The 19028-nt window shown below is 34.1% G+C and overlaps 2 protein-coding genes across 5 annotated transcripts; both read left to right on the forward strand.

The window, feature by feature from the left end:
* The first annotated feature begins 1564 nt into the window (after positions 1 to 1564).
* LOC118040288 (L-ascorbate oxidase homolog) lies at positions 1565 to 5784 on the forward strand. Its single transcript, XM_035047180.2, has 8 exons — positions 1565 to 1982; positions 2070 to 2179; positions 3000 to 3270; positions 3389 to 3491; positions 3586 to 3931; positions 4271 to 4636; positions 4714 to 4792; positions 5333 to 5784. Exons 1-8 carry the CDS (start codon positions 1827 to 1829, stop codon positions 5543 to 5545), a joined length of 1644 nt encoding a protein of 547 aa, XP_034903071.1. The 5' UTR covers positions 1565 to 1826; the 3' UTR covers positions 5546 to 5784.
* A 3245-nt stretch (positions 5785 to 9029) lies between these two features.
* Positions 9030 to 18660, forward strand: LOC118040184 (ATP-dependent helicase rhp16). 4 transcript variants are annotated; one of them, XM_035047093.2, is made up of 17 exons: positions 9031 to 9350; positions 9742 to 9876; positions 10242 to 10319; positions 10415 to 11337; positions 12000 to 12122; positions 12208 to 12281; positions 12716 to 12779; positions 12886 to 13032; positions 13121 to 13206; positions 13411 to 13480; positions 14328 to 14453; positions 15457 to 15687; positions 16068 to 16172; positions 16251 to 16403; positions 16755 to 16843; positions 18177 to 18257; positions 18348 to 18660. In XM_035047093.2, the coding sequence occupies exons 1-17, from the start codon at positions 9305 to 9307 to the stop codon at positions 18418 to 18420; spliced, it is 2604 nt and encodes an 867-aa protein (XP_034902984.1). In that variant the 5' UTR covers positions 9031 to 9304; the 3' UTR covers positions 18421 to 18660. The 4 variants fall into 4 exon arrangements, 3 of the variants coding, with proteins under 3 accessions (XP_034903054.1, XP_034902984.1, XP_073260578.1); XM_035047163.2 differs by lacking the exon at positions 16068 to 16172 and having other exon boundaries at positions 9030 to 9350; positions 16203 to 16403; XM_073404477.1 differs by lacking the exon at positions 9031 to 9350 and having other exon boundaries at positions 9746 to 9876; positions 10177 to 10319.
* The last annotated feature ends 368 nt before the right edge of the window (positions 18661 to 19028 follow it).

The following is a 19028-nucleotide window of genomic DNA, read 5'->3' on the forward strand; positions in this document are numbered from 1 at the left end:
ATGTATATGCTTAATAATATCAAATGCAATATATAAGATTGTTTCTAATTCTTAGTTTAATCAAAATTTGAACATGTCACCAGCTTAAATGACCTTGAAATTCCCTCCAAAAACCACCTTAATCATGTTTTTACATCCCTTGCTTTACTTTTTATGAAATTTCAATTTGTTTTCAATTTTATACTTGAATCCAAATTTGTGATATGTTTTTTTTCTTTAATTTGATCCTTATTTTTTTAAGTGCTTTTGCTAAATTGATTTTTCTTTTCAATTTCATCGTTCAATAAAAAAAATATTATTTGTCATCTAATTTATTTTTTTATTTTAATTTTGTTCTGCATTCTTTAAATTGTTATTTTTTTTTACCTTATGTATAATTATTTTTTTTTCAATTTTATCCTTCAATATTTGATTAGTTGAAAACTGGGCTTCGTAGTTTTTTCAGATAGAGAGCTCCTGATCTAATGACTCAGATTCTCAAGTTCAGAAAGTTAATATGAGTTGACATTATTTTTTATTTTTATTTTTTTTTTAATATCATCAATCAAAATTGTTTTTTTTTTTTTTAAATAGGCCTTATGATTTTTTTGCTTTTTTTTATTATGTTATTTTGATCTTATGACTTAGATAATGAGTTTAGCGAGTTAATCCAGACTGATTCGAATCTTTTTCTAAGTTGCTTTTTTTAAAAGAAAAAAATTAATTTTTTTTTTCAATTTTGTCATTGAAAATTCGGTTCTCTTTTAAATTAATCTTCATTGTTTTCCCAGTTTTGTCTTTTTCTATGTTATCCCATTACAATGATTCGAGATGCGGGGTTTGTTCATCTTACCTGATTTTGATTTATTTTTTTAGGTTTGTTTGTTTGTTAAATTTTTTCTGGTTTTATTCTTATACATTTATTTTGTTGGAATTAGACTTTGTAATTCTTTTCTCATTTGCTTTCTTTTGGTTTATCCTGTTTTTATTATTTAATTTACAAGTTTATCATGCTAATTCATATTAACATAGAATAATTTTTTTTTTAATCTTTTGTATCTAATCTTGTCTTTCATGTTTGATGGGTAGAAAATTGAGTTGTATCAATTTTTTTCAGGTTATCATAATTTTTTTTTTAATTTAGTATACTTGGTGTCATTGCTATTTTTTATCATAAATTTAACTAAAACCAACTTATTTGAGTGTATAATCCAAATCATAATTTCTTTATTCTTTAAAACGTGTATATGATATCTATATATTATTTTTTATGTAAAAAAAATATTGAACACACGACGTAACTGGAGAAAACGTATCTCATTATCTATCCATTGCTGTATCATTTGTTTTATTCTATCCGGGTCTCCTGGGTATTTTCAGAAATAGCAAAGGAGGCCAAATCTGTAATTGGAAGCATTAGTATACACCGTTTTGCTGATGCCAATCAGAATCACTTCACTGGACTCAAGAAACGCGGCGTTGACTATGGTGGTGGACAGTATTGCTCGTCCCTTGGATACTGCAACCAGCAGTGAAGACAGCTCATTACTGCACGTTGATTTCAGCTTAGGGCCATAGTCATCACCTTACCTGCTAAGAGATATTAACTAAATCAAGGAATCTGAATCACCGACATTGTCCAACAAAGAAGATAAATTAAAGCTCCCAAAGCTAAAAAGAAAAAGTTAAACTAGTTCTCGACAAGACTTTACAGGCTTAAAGTCGACAAGGGAGTTGTTCTCTGTTGCAAGATTTCTTCTTCTCCCTTTTCCATTGTTGCTTCTCAATATAACAAAGCACCGCACTTCTTGGATTCTTCTGGAGAGTAGTGTGTTTGAGACTGAGAGATGGTAATGGGTGAGCACTATAGGAAGAACATGCGGGACTCTTTCATGCTAGCGGTGTTGTTGTTGGTGACATGCACTGCTGGGGAAGACCCTTATAGGTTCCATACATGGAATGTTACTTATGGTGATATCTATCCACTTGGAGTAAAGCAACAGGTGAGGTGGCCAACTCTTTTTTCGATTAGTTTATTTCTAATTTTCGAAGATGTTGATTATATGGGGTCTTGATGAAATTAATGGCAGGGGATTTTGATAAATGGGCAATTTCCAGGCCCACAGATTGAGTCAGTGACTAATGATAACTTGATTATCAGCGTTTTCAATAGCTTGGATGAACCTTTCCTCATCTCTTGGTTAGTTTCTCGTTATCATATTTACAAACTTCCCGAGTGTCTGTAAATATGTGTGTATTTTTATCCAGACTTTTCAATATCCTGTTAACGAAGTTTAAAAGAACAGTGGGGGAAATGACTTCATTTTTTGATAAATTCCTACTATTGGAATGTCACGTTTTCTTGTTCAGTTTGCAACCATTAATGCCCCGCCTGTAACTGGAAGGCTACAGGATATATACAGACACACAGTGACTGGAACTTGTAGCCACGTTTGGCGTTGGTTTGGGACAATCTAATGATAGTCAAGGACTTATGGCTGCTTTGGTTTCCTGTGATCAAACTGGAAGACTGGAGTAAGGTTGGTTTGGCAAGCACCATGCTAGTTATCACTGCTAGCAGCAAAAACTTCCACTACTAGTGGTATAGGACATACATAATGTGGATCACAAAGAATGTTGATCATAGATATCCAGAAAAAAAAGCTCTTTTTGATTGGATTGTTGAATTGGTGGTTATGAAACTTAGATCTCACCATGTAGGCTGCTCGGATCTAGATCAATACACACTCTGGATTTTGTGTCTTATCTGGATCTCTCAGAATGGATTTCAGGAAAATTAATTCATGTCCTTGCTGGGATATGGTCTGAACTCTGAATATTGTACTTACTTTCCATTAGGCAAGTGTGAGGAGGGAGATCCTATGAGTTAACCTGTGTAATGCAAACTGCAAATAACTAGGATTTGACTCTGATCATGCCTTTTCTTTTGTGTGTGGAAGATAGGAAATGCTTCGGATGATATTTCGTAAATAATCGCAAGTCTTGTACTTCCTGTTTAGGAATGGTGTGCAGCAGAGAAGGAATTCATGGCAAGATGGAGTCTATGGTACCAACTGCCCCATCCCACCTGGGAAGAACTTCACTTACGTGCTCCAGGTGAAAGACCAGATTGGTAGCTACTTCTATTTTCCTTCACTTGGCATGCACAAGGCTGCAGGAGGCTTTGGTGGCTTCAAAATCGCTAGCCGTTCTGTCATTCCCGTACCATTCCCTCCTCCTAGTGGAGATTTCACATTCCTGGCTGGTGATTGGTTCAAGAAGAATCATAGTGTTAGTATCGTTTTGAAGCAAATTCTAACTTCTATGTACACAGAGCTTTAGGAAAAGTGAAAGACAGAGCTATGTTTACTGCCAGATGTACTCTTCAATGTGCTTATGTATTTTGCAGGATTTAAAAGCAATTTTAGATGGTGGGAGTGATCTTCCCTTTCCCGATGGGCTTCTTATCAATGGTCGTGGATCAAATGGTTACACATTCACTGTTGATCAAGGTAATCAAGTATGAACAGCAGTTACTCCATCTTGAATTCAAACATGCAGTGACGGTGTTCAAATTAAGATTATTTTGCGTTGTTTGTTGGCCAGGCAAGACTTACAGGTTCCGGATATCAAATGTGGGGCTCACCACTTCCATCAATTTCAGAATCCAGGGGCATAAAATGTTACTAGTGGAGGTTGAAGGAACTCACTCGCTGCAAAACACTTATGATTCCCTAGACATCCACCTGGGGCAATCTTATTCTGTTTTGGTTACAGCTGATCAAGCAGCACACGATTACTTCATTGTTGTTTCAACACGCTTCACCTCTCAAGTGCTCACGACAACCTCCATTCTTCATTACAGTAACTCAGCAGGAAGTGTTTCAGATACCCCGCTTGGTGGGCCAACTATTCAGACTGATTGGTCTCTTGAACAAGCTCGATCCTTAAGGTGCTTCCAAATTCCTGTTGTTGAGCTCCTCATAGGTGCAATAAGTATAGCATTCATGTTGATCTTTTCTCCTACAGAGTATAGCTTGACATTTATTTGCCTAGTGGTGTTGTAATTACCCGAGATGTAGTGATTCTGAAACTCTGAGCATTGGTCCTGTTTATTTTTCATATAGCAGTAAAATTCACTTATTGCGTTTGTTGCGACATGCATGATATCCATAGTTGTTGTATGATGCATAATGGTAAGAACAGTGTCTCCTTTTTAGTTTTCCAAGGAGAGTGTCTTTTGCACACTAAAGGAGTTTTGTTATTGATTTGTGTCCCTCATATTTATCAGGAGGAATCTAAGTGCAAGTGGCCCAAGACCTAACCCTCAAGGCTCTTACCATTATGGATTGATCAACACAACTCGTACAGTTAGACTTCAGAACTCTGCTCCCATTATTAATGGCAAGCAAAGGTATGCTGTCAATAGTGTGTCCTTCATCTCTGCTTATACTCCACTTAAACTTGCGGACCACTACAATATCCCTGGAGTTTTCTCCCTTGGAAGCATCCCGGACAGCCCCACTGGTGGTGGTGCTTACCTCCAGACTTCTGTCATGGCTGCTGATTTCAGAGGTTATGCTGAGATTGTTTTTGAGAATCCAGAAGATAATGTGCAGTCTTGGCACATTGATGGGCACACCTTCTTTGTTGTGGGGTAAGTTCATCATAACCTAATTTCACCATGCATTTTATCTACTGGATTAGTTAATCTGAATGCTTTCTGATGAGCAGGATGGATGGAGGACAGTGGTCACCTGCAAGCAGATTAAGTTATAATTTGAGAGACACAATTTCTCGTTGCACTGTTCAGGTACACCATACAGAATTGTTATTAATATCAGAAAATTTGTGGATCATAAGATTGTTTTCATTTAGTCTCCTTTTAATTTGGACCGGTAGCATTTTAAGAGGTTTGATTGCATCTTTAGTAACATTACAACTTTCACCAGTGTCATATAGATTTTTCCATGTTCTGTAATTGGACAAACTAAATTCTCCTGGTCTCAAGTTTCAATAAGCAAAGTTTTTCCTTCAACATATTTGATAGCCCTGAATTCAAATTACTCAGCATTTTGCACAAGGCCACATGATTTCAAAATGGAAACCAGCACTTCCACCATTTCTAAACCATCTCCTTTTCCTTTCGATAGTAACATGAAGCTTCCTTTCGAATTTATTCACTACTTTCTTAGCAATCTTCTGAGTTTCAGATTACATGTTGGTTCTGAAAATTCACAATTCCTCAATCCCTTCACCATGCTCCAGTCTGCAAGCACTTAGATGGGCTCTCGAAGTTCTCATCCTAAAAGGAAGAAGCATTTGTCATTTACAATGTTTTGATCAAATACAGGTCTATCCCGAGTCATGGACTGCAGTTTACATGCCTCTGGACAATGTTGGAATGTGGAATGTAAGGTCTGAAAACTGGGCACGGCAGTACTTAGGACAGCAATTCTATCTTCGAGTCTATTCCCCTGCAAATTCGTGGAGAGATGAATATCCAATCCCCACAAATGCTCTTCTCTGTGGCCGGGCAGCAGGACTTCGAACTCGGCCTGTATAGAACACCATGACAAGGTCAGATTTAATCTAGGATAGCAGATTTCCATGAGTTATGCAAAAAGGCTTGACTCGAGCCAATTTTACCTAATGTTGTTGTTCTTATTGTCACCTATCCCTAACTTAATTTCAATGGATTCAATCACTATTAGAACCTGGAGTTCTTTCTATAGATATATAAATACGGGTGTATGATATAACTCTGAGTGGTTGTCCTGGTTATGGAAATTTCTGAAGGTTGAACTGCTGATCATAACTCTGGTTTTGAACTTTCAATCGCCCTGTCTGGTAATAAGTAAGATATCTGCTGTAATGCATGCATTTAAGGTTCAGACATTAGCTTCCTTACCAAAGACCATTGACCTGCTATCCACTTCCAATGCTTCAGCAACTGCAAGCATATGCCAGGTCCTCTGTTTGGTTTCAACCTTAATGCATTGAGTGTTGATTTAACAGAACAAATTGACTGTACTAATTTGCTTCTTCAGTCAAGTATATTTGACAATGCTACTGAATGTTTTTCAAATAACTTTTCGTGCTAAAATACATGTTAATGATTTTTTTTTATTTTTTAAAAATTATTTTTGACATCAGCACATCAAAACAATCTAAAACATACAAATCAAATTAAATTTTAGTAAAAAAAAAAAAATGAATTTTTTTGAAACACGATTTGCACCACGTTTCCAAACGGTGTCGCTCCCTGTTTTTTGTCCATGTCGGGGAAGAATAAAGTTTGAAGCATATAAAAAGACTTCATCGAGTGAGAAATAAGGAGATCCCAGTCTCCATTAATTTGAATTTAATGAAGGTGCATGAACTAGGCTTAAACTGTGTGAAAATTAATCTTATTGATCCTTGAATTATATTTCAAAGACCTTTGCATTTTAGACAGTACTGATGTAGTATCAGACAAAGAAGAGCTTAATCCAGTTCGCTGTTGCATGATTTATTGTAGTCGGTGGAATTTTTACACAGTCAAATTCAGAATTAACTGGTGCAGATGATAAATACTCCATGCTCAGTTAATTCAAGTAGAGAAGGGTAGTGAGCATGCAGCGTTCAAGTATGGTTGCCAGAGTTGACTAGTTACGAAATGGTGTTTCTTAAAATTTTGAATTCTTTTATTTAGAATTTATTTTTTTTATTTTAAATTTTAATATGTTAATGTTAAAAATATTATTTTAAAATATTTTTAAACAAAAAATATTTTTTAAAATCAAAACGAGATTTCTCTGGGTAGCCGCAGTTTCAAGATGTCAATATGATAGAAAAATAAAATAAATCTATGGTTGCGGTTTCCTGGTAGTAAAAAATAATTTTCCATCACTAATTTCACGTTTTCATTTTTTTTAAAATAGACTTTGAAAAAGAAAAAAACATTTGTTAAAGATAAATAAATATCTTATATTAATAAAATAGAATATGTCTGCGTTATTTTCATCAAAATAATTTATTATAATCATTTTTCAATTGGGACCAGAAAACAAAATCACTAGTTAAATTTTATATGTTCAACATGCCCTTTATTAAATACTTCAAAATAGAAAATGCCATTTTTAAAAAATTTGTTGATGCGGCCTAAAACTGTAAAGAAATAGAGAAAAACTTGATATTTCTTGAAAAGTATTTGAATAATAATATTTTGATCTTCAATGAAAATATAAATTTATTTTAGGATATTTTAAAAATAAAAAATATTATCTTTAAAGATATATTCTCTTTGTATCTTCTGTTTTAAAAATATATAATTTCATTCTAAAATTATTCTAAAAAAATATTTATTTTTATATATATATGTTTTTTTAACTGAATATATTTTTATTTTTATTATCTCACCAAATGCTATACTAATGTGGACACAAACTTCTTCTTTTTTCCTTACAAATGTTGCACACAGTCAAGGGAGAGAGAAACGAGAGAAAAGGAATGTAAGGAGAAGAAAACCAAAAATTTGGCAACCAACTTTCAACTCATCGATGAAACACATCGATTGAGAGTGTATTTGGTTTGAAGTCACACCTTCAAATACTTAAAAAACTTGCTTTTTACCTAAAAAACACATGCTACCTTCCATCAAAACGCACACTGAATATGATGGGGCTACCTCACGTGCCGTGTTTTTTTTTTTTTTTTTTTTTATTTGGTCCATGATCAACCAGTTTTTTTATCCTTAATTATTTGATAAATTTTTATTTTCATTTTATTAACCCCTTATTAGATGACTCTTAAAATTAATCCAAAATGTCATCCCACAGAAGCCTAGTAAAGCCTAATTAGGTAGAGAATGAGACACAAATGAATGAAATGAATTGTCATACAGGTTAGCTCATTTTGATCATGTCATGACCCAAACTGGAAATCTTGTATATTAACTTAGAGCGAGTTTGATTCAATATGACATTGTCTCTTCATTTTATTTCTGGATTTTTTTTTATTATTTTAATTTAGTGTTTTATTATTTCATAGTTGAACTCGACTAAGTTAGATAATGGTTAAAACAATATTTTAATTATCACAATACTAAACATTATTTTCAAATTAATTTTTTATATCTTTAGATTAATTTAATATGCGGATATTAAAAATATTTTTAATAAATTTTTAAATAAAAGATATTTTAATCATCACAATACTAAACACTATTAAAATAGGCTATGCATGATTATATTGTTAGCCCTATTTTTATTTTTATTTTTATTTTTTAACATATAGTATCTTTTGGAGAAGCTAAGCTAGACCATGTCAACAGACGAGAAACTCCCACTAATTAATTAAGCATAGTGCCTGCATGTTGGACTTCTTGGGCACGCCATCTAGAATTTTGTTAACTTTGTCGAAGAATATAGATTTTCAAGGTACAAGGATTTGAATGACTAACTTTCTTATATTAATTTGCAAAAATATTTTAAAAAGTATCTATTACTACATTAATAAATGTAAATGGATTGTTTATAGAAACCAGGAGTCATTATTTTTTTTTTTATATATATAAAAAGTAATTAAACTGATTTAAAAAAAAAAAACCGAAACTGAACCGAAACCGTTTAAATCGACCGGTTTTGAATTGGTTTTTTAAAATAAAAACTGGTTTAAATCGATTTGACTTAGTTTTTTTTTGTTTGACTTAGTTTTTTTATTTGAATTCAGTTTGGTTTGGTTTTTTAGTTTCAGGTTTATAAAACCAAAATCGAACCGAACCAGTTATTTTTTTTAAAATTTTAATCATTTTTTTTTCATAGTTTAGCCTTTTAAGATTTTTTTTTTTAATTTTTTTTTATTTCATCGGTTTTTTGGTTTTTATTTTTATTTTTAATAAAAACAAAATAAAAAGCAACGCGGGCTTGAATTGCTAAATTATATAGTCAATCAATTAATATTTACAAATAAGATAAAAATAATAGAAATTAGTTAGTGTATTTTTTATCTTTTTCTTCATTAATACTTTGACAAATAAACTCATGTTATTTATAGATATTAATTTATTTATTTTTCATATCACCGCATCATCAATGAAGAAACTTTATAGGACATTGTCTTGCTCAGACAGACGATCAAGGAAAGAGTGAGGAAGCTAGGGAGACCACAGTAACTAACTCTGTTTCCCGCCGATTAGGCCTTTCTATATATTAGCATTTCCCGCCGCCCAATGGTCACGTATCCCACTCCACACTCCATTTAACGCCTTCTTTCTTTTTGGGTAAAAAGAAAAGACCTCTCACTTTCTTCTTCATTTCATCTCATCATCTCTATTCCAAAATCAATGGAGCTTCGTTCTCGTAGAAGGCTCTCCGGACTCTCAATCAACGGTTGTTTTCTTAAACGTTTTTTTGTATCTGCTCTTAATTTCTGTATATGATGATTGATGAGGATTAGAGGTGCTGTTTGGTATAGACTAAGATGAAATGAAGCGACTGATAAATTTTAGGTTTTCTAAAGTTTTGTGCCTTTTTTTTCGTTTTAACCGTGAGAGTAATACTTAAGGAAATTTCTTCTAGATTTTGGCAATTAGGTTTCGATTTGATTTTGATTTTCATTTAATTTGAAAATTGCAAGTGTTTAGGAAGTCCTTGATTTGTGGTTTTTCTTTTGTTTCTTTTTTGGAAAAAAATATTTCTAGATTGTTGTTAAGGAATAAATTAAATGTTGGTGAGTTATTTTTACCAGGATTGTAAAATTAATGACTTTGGTTTTGTGCAGGCGATGGTGAGCATGGGGAAAGCGGTTCTTGTAACGAAGAAGACGGAAACAATTACATGGGTGCTGGCGGTGGCGGTGGCGGTTCTGATGACGAATTCTATGTACTATCTTCAGATTCTGATGATAATAGCTTTGGTAATGAATTTACTTTCCTGTATAAAAAGAACTCTTGCTTCTTCAATCTTCTGTCTTTTCTTTTTTCGATTTTTTTTTTCATTTTCTTAGTGAGGTTCACTAGTTAAAGTTTTGTACTTGTTTGAAAAAAATGTGAATTATATTTTTTTCTTCATATGTTTCAATGGAAGATATTTCCCACGATTGAAAGAGATGGTTCGGATTTTTGATATATAAAAAAAATTGTATGCTTATAAAATAAAAAAAAAAGTCTGCAAAATTCTTTTAAGGAGCTTACATGTTTCTTTGAAATGAATGAAGCATGTGAAATCAAAGCTTACAAGTTGAGATTGGATTGCATCACTGACATCCCAGCGAATGAATAGGTGAAATGACTGAAGAGATGGGGGATTTGCTCTTAAATCATCAGGCAAAGGCTACGATTGGTGTCCATGATTGGCAAGGTAGAGTCAATTTTTATTCATTTTTATAAATGCTAGTAGTGTTCCCGTGCCTTATTATGTACTGCCTTCTGCTAAGAGGGGTACTATGGAAACAGGTCCCATTAATGAGCAACAACCAGCTGAGCAGTCAACAGAATCTCAAAAAAAGAAATACTATAAGACAAACAAGAGGCGCAAAAAGAGGTCAGGGGAATTGTTGATGTGGGAAGTTTGGGAAGAAGGTCACGACAAATGGATTAATGAGAACTTGACTGAAGATGTTGATTTTGATCATAATCGTGGATTGGAAGCTAAAACTGCTGAGGCACCATCTGACTTGATTATGCCTCTGTTAAGGTTCCAAAAGGAATGGTTAGCCTGGGCTTTGGAACAGGAAGAGTCGTCCACCAGAGGGGGCATTCTTGCAGATGAGATGGGAATGGGGAAGACGATTCAAGCAATTGCTCTTGTCCTTGCCAAACGGGAACTCCATCAAAATTCATTTGAATTCAATGGTCCATCACCAATTTCAGGCTCATCCAGTGATTTGGCTGGAATCAAAGCCACCCTTGTAGTCTGTCCGGTGGTTGCTGTAACTCAGTGGGTAAGTGAGATCGATCGGTATACTACAAAAGGAAGCACTAAGGTTCTGGTTTATCATGGGGCTAATAGAGAAAAGAGTTCTAAACTGTTCCATGATTACGATTTTGTCATAACAACATACTCTATTATTGAGTCTGAATTCAGAAAATACATGATGCCTCCCAAGAAGAAATGTGTGTATTGTGGGAACTCCTTTTATGAAAAGAAGCTTACAGTTCACCTAAAATATTTTTGTGGGCCTGATGCTAATAGAACAGCAAAGCAATCTAAGCAAGCTAAGAAAAAGCTGAAAACTGTACCATCAGCATCAAAGCAGAAAACAGAATCTGATAAAGATAAGAGTCGTCCTATGGAGCTTTCAGAAGTTGAGCTAGGATTGCAAAAAGAGAAATCACTTTTGCACTCGTTGAAGTGGGAGCGCATCATTTTAGATGAGGTGAGTTGGCATGCATAAATGTGCCTGGGGGTAATTATGTCTGCTTACTTATAAATTTGCCCCCCATTGATGCATTGTGAATTCAAGACCAAAATAACATGGGTGACAGACAATTGTACCAGGTTTTATGACATTTTCCATAGCTTTCTTTGTCCTTGTTCATCTCTCCTTTGTGTGATGGTAACCATTTAATTTTCCTTTCCTTTTGGAGCCAATCTCTTAACAAATTTGGGTACCAAACTAACGACCTCAAGCTTCTTTAGGAGTTTTCGGTTTGTTATGGGTTTCAAGTAGATTCTTGAATTTCATTTGAAACTTTGCTAAGAAAATCTTTTCTTTCCCAACAAGTTAATTATCCTTAGCCCCCTTTCTATGACAATTTGTTCTTTTAATTCAAGTGAAACAATCAACAAACTTTTAATTATCCTTAGTGCATGAAATGTCACTTTCCCATTATTTTCTGCTTTGCTGTTCCCATAAATTCCATTCTTATGTGCATTGTCTCATTATTTTTATTGTGAAATAATAAAAAAAGTACATGCTTTCTATGTCTCAGCCCTCACCAACTTTTGTTTTTCTCTAAATATTTTGTTTTTCATTTCCATCATTTGTGCGCTTATTACTTTCTGAAGCATACCTTTTCCCCTTCATGCCCAACATAGGCCCATTTTATAAAAGATAGACGTTGTAATACAGCAAAAGCTGTTTTTGCCTTACACTCTTCATACAAATGGGCTCTGAGTGGCACTCCCCTCCAAAACCGTGTTGGTGAACTTTACTCTCTGGTAAGTTCACGGTGCACTTCAAACCAAAGAACTCTAATCATGTAGAATTTTGTCATCTTATGCGTTTGGAGTTCTGTCGTTGCAGGTACGCTTCCTGCAAATAGTTCCATACTCATATTACTTGTGTAAGGATTGTGATTGCAGAACTCTTGATTATGGGTATGGTTTAAGATTCAAGCTTGTATTTTTTTTTCATCTAACTAACCTTATTTATGAGTGGTGTGAGGTTTATGATTATCTTATTCCATTTAGTCCTAAAAATTGGGGTATTCCTTTCTATTGTGCAACCTAAATTTTTTTTTAATCAATTATTTTTATGGATAATGCAAAATTAGTACTAGAACTTCTTAAGCCTTTCTGGAGAGGCTTTTTTTTCTCAATGTATATTTTTCTCTTCTTTGTTCTCTGTTTGACAACAAATTTCTACTTAGAATTACTGGTTGTGAAGTTAGTTGCCTGTACCAATTCGAGGTTCTCTCACTATTTTACTTTTACATTTTTTTCTATCTATAGCCTTTCTGGGGTAATTAATATTTAGAGAGCTTAATTGTTTTTTTTTTTTTTTTTTTGCTAAACCCAATGCCACTTTGCAGGTCAACGACACAATGTTCTAGCTGTCCTCATAGTTCCGTGAGGCATTTTTGTTGGTGGAATAAAGTGAGTGTTGCAGACTGTTACTTGTCAATTTTTTTATTATAATATTTTGTGGGTATCTATTACTGAAGCAATTTTTTATTCTTAATATACTTCTTTTCTTTCTTAGTATGTTTCTAACCCAATACAAAAGCATGGAAATGCCGATTATGGACGAAGAGCGATGATATTGCTCAAACACAAAGTCTTGAAGAACATAGTGCTAAGACGCACAAAAAAAGGGAGGGCTTCTGATCTTGCTCTTCCTCCTAGAATTGTGAGTTTTCCTTCTACACTGCTAGACAGCAACTTTATTAACTGATCAAAAACCTTCGATATTAATCTTAGCTTCCTCTCTTCTCCAGGTTATATTGAGGCGAGATATCCTGGATGTTAAAGAAGAAGATTATTATGAATCATTGTATAATGAAAGTCAGGCACAATTTAATACGTATGTTGACTTCTACCTTTGCTGCTTTCATTTTGTATGATCAATGCAATTTCTTCTAGAATGCTCCCTATATATTACCCAACTACTTTGAGTTATTTGGTTTTTTTAATTGTCTGTTGCTAATAAAATTACATGTCAATGTAATGTGTATATGTTATCACAGATACTTACACAATGCGACTTCCCCTTTTCTGTTCTTCACAGATATGTTGAGGCGGGAACTCTGATGAATAATTATGCCCATATATTTGACCTCCTGACACGCTTGCGGCAGGTAAAAAAATCATTCACCATTGTGAAAATTTTATCCATTGACTGCAGTATCATGGCTTTCTGTGATGAAGTGCTATTTACCTGTGAATTGTTTGCTGCAATTAAAATATTATGTGAAAGTTCTTAGAATTGTTCATGAGATGGTACAAGTATATTATTTAATGGATATTGGAAATGCTTGTGCTTTCGAGCAGTCATTATTTTGAGTTTCAACGATGCTCTGCAGTAACATAACTAGTTACTTTCTGTTATGAAACAAGTATCAAGTTACAACATGAAAAGTGGATTTTATTTCTCTGAATCTCAGTTTTATATAAAGAGAGAGAAACCTTAATTTTAGCCCGTGAAGTTTTGCTTCATTTTTGAATTTTGATTTTATCTTGGCATGGCTGAAATATTAAACTAATGGGTGCTTGCAAGAAAGGAGTTATATCCATCATTTGTATTGTATTGTATTGAAAGAACATATAGATGAACTTTCACCCTTCATGTCAAGAGTGTTGTGAATGTGATTTTTTAAATTTTAATTCAAATTTGATTAATATATTCAAGGGATTTCTTCTACTTTTTCCATTGCTTGTAGAAGATTAGCTTTTGATTTTAGAAGTTCTAAAACTATGTATTGGAAGTACCTTTCCGGAGGTATCATTTTTCTCATTTGGTTATTCAATATTGAGTTATATATTCAGAGTTTGTTTTACCAAGGAATTAAATCCAAAAAACGTGTTCTGCTTGCTGTTATTCTTGTTTTAGGTTTTAACAAATAAAAACTTGTGTCTTCTGATCAGTTAGCCCTGAAGGAAAACTCTTTCTGCTGATTTTCTTGTTTCTTGTCTGCAAAATTACAGGCAGTTGATCATCCTTACCTTGTGGTATATTCTAAAACTTCAGCACTAAAAGGTGGAAACATGGTTGATCTTGATTCTGCCAAAAATGCTTGTGGTATTTGTCATGAACCAGCAGAAGATCCTGTGGTCAGTTATCGTTTCTGTTCTTGTGCTCATCTTTTGTTCAGATATTTATCTTTTCTAAAAGTGCAAAGAAATGCATTTCAGTTTCGTGCATTAGTAGTTTATCTCAACTCAAATTTTTGCTGGTGTGATCTAAATTAACATCTATATATACTAAGTTTGAACTGTCATAAAAAGCCAAATATATGAAATCCTCTGCAAGTTTAGAACACTAGTAACATTCAGGCAGAGCACCAGATACAACTATTTTCCCACATCCGCAAAACATGAACTGGTATTGTTTGCACAAGATTCTGCCATCGTTCTCCTTGGTGAAGTGAGGGCCCCCTGAAATAGCTATTTTCCCTGTTATTTATGCTATATTGATGACATGTATAAAATTCATTCTTGGTGGTGATAAATTAATTAAATATTTATGAGTTAACAATTGTCAATCTTCCCTTGTTTATATATATATATATATATATATATATATATATATATATATATATATATATATATGGATCTGATACCTAGATAAACTCAAAATGATAGACATGTCCTTGGTCATGTAGCATATAAGAAAATTTAACATGCATGAGAACGTAAAATTTAATGTAGAATTTGGAATATGCTGTTCTTGATCCCTACACTCTGGATTTCTGCTCTGCTTGATTGTTAAATCTTCATATTTACTTCCTCGACAATTTTCTATAGTTCACCTCAGTTACCTTCACATTCAAGAATTAATGACCAGCTCCATTGTGCTTCCAACATTCGATGATCTCCGCTAATGGTTAATAGGTTGATCATTTAAAATGGTAAATATTGTTCTTTAATTCTCAATACAGCAAAGGAGAAAAGGTGATTTCATAGTCAAGTCTCCTTTTAAATGCATTTGTTTCCTAGAAGACCACACCTTCATAGCATCTATGCAACACTTGGTTTTGCCTGAATCTAACAAATAGAATCTGCGATATGATCTTCAATTGAATTTCTTTCTGTAACGTTATCCTTATCATTTCAGGTTACCTCATGTGCCCATGGTTTTTGTAAGACCTGTTTGCTTGATTTCTCTGCTTCCTTTGGAGAAGTCTCTTGCCCTGTCTGCTCAAAATCACTCACTGTTGATTTCACTGGAAATGTGGATGCTGGAGATCAGACTGCTAAAACAACCATTAAGGGGTTTAGATCTGGTAGTATTCTGAACAGAGTACAGTTGGATGATTTTCAGACAAGCACAAAGATAGAAGCTTTGGTACGTGCTTATGGAATTGCTACATTTATTTCTATCCTTTATAATCATAGATGAACCTGCTTTTTAGTGTGGGGATTATATCTCCATTCACCATGGCTTGAAAGGATTTATATATATATTTATGATACACTTCTAGAATAAAATGGCTAATGAAGAAAACTATTATCGAGTTAAAAATCTTGATATAAGAGTTAATGTGCTGGTTAGGCTCCCTAATCCAGGAAACAAAAAAAGTATTTTATAGGTTAAATTTCATGTCAGTTGTATTGAGCTCTCCAAGTGTGCTTGTTTTTGTTTGCATGTTTTAAAATTTTGTGTGATTATTGTCTGCAATTATCCATTATATGTTTGGTCATACTGAGTAGTTTGTATGGTTATAGAGGGAAGAAATTAGATTTATGGCTGAAAGAGATGGTTCTGCAAAAGGAATTGTTTTCAGCCAGTTCACATCGTTTTTGGATCTCATACATTACTCTCTCAATAAGGTAAATTAAGATTTTTAATTCTATCTTCAGTTATACTTGAAAAGAGAAGGACTATTTAATGAGACAAGCTTAATGCAGTCAGGCATTAGCTGTGTTCAGTTGGTGGGAAGCATGTCTTTGGCTGCCAGAGATGCTGCTATTAAAAGATTTGCGGAGGATCCTGATTGCAAGATTTTCTTGATGAGTTTGAAAGCTGGAGGTGTTGCCCTCAATCTGACAGTTGCATCACATGTGAGCGATCCTCCTCTTTTCTCTTGTTATTCTGTTTCCTCTGATGGGTTGTTACCTAATTTAAAAAAACACAAGGCATGTGAAAGGTGTGACTTGTGATTTTGTTCATGCCTTTCTTAGCAGCTAAAATTTAGTCAGATGTATTTGGTTTGCAGTGGATGCTTGAGGTTTGTGATAGAATTTTCTTACATGTCAATGCAAGTCCTTGTCACATGAGCCTTGTCTTTTAGTTTTTTTTTTTGTTCCAATTTTTAATATGGCAGTATATATTTGATTCCTTTCCTATGCATGTACCTTCTTGTTTAGTCTGTTTATATATTGATCAATACCTACATGTGGTGGAATTTATAGGTTTTCTTGATGGATCCTTGGTGGAACCCAGCAGTGGAGCGGCAAGCACAAGATAGAATCCATCGTATTGGGCAGTATAAACCAATAAGGTCCTACTTGAACCCACTATTCTGAGATCCTATAATAAGATGCTAGATCATTGCTTTAACAGTCAGTTTGGTCAGTTATAACAATGAACTGGCCATCTAACCAGTTCAGGCTTCTGGGTTTTTTTTGTAAACAGAAAAAATTAGACTCCAGGGCTGAAATCTATAGGTTCCCTATTTATATTGCCTTCTTTCTTTTGTTTTTCCAAACTCTTTGGGCGGATGCATTAGGGTTTCATCTTTCTATCTTTCAATAACATTGATAATTGTTTAGAGTAATTGACTGGGTAATTTTTTTCATATGTTGCCAAAAACAGGCTCTGCAGTTATTTGTCAAAGCGGGCTTATTGGTGGGGTGAAATTAGATTGTATTTAGGTTCTTGATTTTCAAATTGATTTAAGTTTTTTTTATATATATAAAAAAAATACTCAAAGAAAAGTCATAAATAAGTTATTTTTAACTTTTCATAAATTGTTTTTCACAAAATCGACACAAGTTTTTGTTTTAATCGAGACAAGATTTTTAACTTTTTATCCAACATGCTTTTAACTTTGACTTATTTTGCCACTAGTCATTTATTAAAACAACTTTTCAATTATGTCATGAAATTATTTTTCACAAATCATGCCAAACAGGCTCTTTCTCACTGACACTTCTTTTAAAAGGTAGCTGGCACAAGAATGCTACAAGTCCATAAGTTGGATATGTACAAAATTTCTATTAACTGATGATGGTGTTCTCTCAGGCCAGTCCATTCAATTGATGTTTCTATAGATGCTTTTCACATATATTTTTTTGCAATCAGTTTTGTAGAATATGTTTGTATACAAATCTTCTCCATACCCGAAGTGGTATGTCAAGAATTGACTGACTTTCCTAGTAGGGTAATGTTGTCCTTGACTTGGCTATGTTTGATAGCACTTCTGACCTCGGTGAATTTTGCCACAAGAACTGCATAGCCAAAGTTGTGACCTTCTAAAGGTAAATGGCGGGAACTTTATACTCTAGGTGATCCTTTTGTTCAGTTCAAGTCTCAAAAAAGAATTCACGTCGTTGAGCTTGAAGCAACTGTGTGCTAAAAATCTTTAGTGGGACTGAGTCTCTAACTAACTTTGGGTTGACCAAACTATAGTCTTACAGAATGTGAAGGTTCCATAATTAAATTGTTAGTCCATCGGAGTGCAATTGTGACGTAGCAGTTAAACCTTTGATCATCTTTTCGAATTGATGTCTGAATGACCCTGTCCCTAGTTTAGGTTGTTGGTTAAGCTGAACCTGGTGACTGATCTGTATAATTTTCCCTTGGTTGGGCTTACATTGTTTTTGCACTCACAGGATTGTGAGATTTGTCATCGAGAATACCGTCGAGGAGAGGATTTTGCAGCTGCAAGAAAAGAAGGAGCTAGTGTTTGAAGGGTGAGTTTGATTTGTCATGTAATTTTATTTTCTAAATGACAGGTTTCCACCTGTTGTGCAGCTAAATCTTCTTTATGATGCCTTTTGCAGGACCGTGGGAGGTTCTTCAGAGGCCCTGGGAAAATTAACGGAGGCAGATTTGCGATTTTTGTTTGCCACCTAAGGATAGAACTGCATTCAAATCTTGAAAGGTTGTGGGAAAACTAGCAGAAGCAGAAAAGAGGTGGTTCCAAAAGAAAAAGCAAAGCCATTATCTACAACTTCTGCTTCAAATGTTCTATTTTTTGAATTTTGAACCCGGACTCTATTATATTTACTATGATAAGATCTGAAACCTAAATCCTTCTGTTCTTGCCGTTGTTCGTTGACAATGACGGCGTTGCATGCTCCCCCTCGTTTTACATATCCTGCTTCGCTTTGCTTTGCCTTGCCTAAATCTTTTGGTCCCATCTGTTTTATCTTTGTTTCTGTAAATTGCCTTGTCTCTGCTGAAATTCCGATGAGGCCCAACCCAGGAACCAAAAAACCGAGCGTCCCTTCGCGGCTTTCCAGTGAAAATAAAACTTGCCGCCGGCAGTCAGGTAAGTTACAAGTCTAATAAAAAGTAAAAAATGAAGTCATAGTGGAAGGTTTTTCTTCTCTAGCAAGCCACGTAATTAAACCCAAACTGTGCAATCATATATGGAGATTGGAAAGCGAATCCTTAAATCCAATCCCAGTTACTTTCTTACCCTTCCCCTTACATGCAAGCTTATCTACTACCTCTATTTA

This window comes from Populus alba, chromosome 14 (genome assembly GCF_005239225.2).
Source record: "Populus alba chromosome 14, ASM523922v2, whole genome shotgun sequence".
Taxonomy (NCBI): Eukaryota; Viridiplantae; Streptophyta; class Magnoliopsida; order Malpighiales; family Salicaceae; genus Populus; species Populus alba.

What these genes read in the sequence shown, in the direction of transcription:
- LOC118040288 (XM_035047180.2), top strand. Translation starts at nt 1,827, where the DNA reads ATGGTAATGGGTGAGCACTATAGGAAGAACATGCGGGACTCTTTCATG. An exon ending in GAACAAGCTCGATCCTTAAG is followed by an intron (nt 3,932 to 4,270) that starts GTGCTTCCAAAT and finishes CATATTTATCAG; the next exon opens with GAGGAATCTAAGTGCAAGTG. An exon ending in TTTCTCGTTGCACTGTTCAG is followed by an intron (nt 4,793 to 5,332) that starts GTACACCATACA and finishes GATCAAATACAG; the next exon opens with GTCTATCCCGAGTCATGGAC.
- LOC118040184 (XM_035047093.2), top strand. Translation starts at nt 9,305, where the DNA reads ATGGAGCTTCGTTCTCGTAGAAGGCTCTCCGGACTCTCAATCAACG. An exon ending in TTGGTGAACTTTACTCTCTG is followed by an intron (nt 12,123 to 12,207) that starts GTAAGTTCACGG and finishes CTGTCGTTGCAG; the next exon opens with GTACGCTTCCTGCAAATAGT. An exon ending in TACATTACTCTCTCAATAAG is followed by an intron (nt 16,173 to 16,250) that starts GTAAATTAAGAT and finishes AGCTTAATGCAG; the next exon opens with TCAGGCATTAGCTGTGTTCA.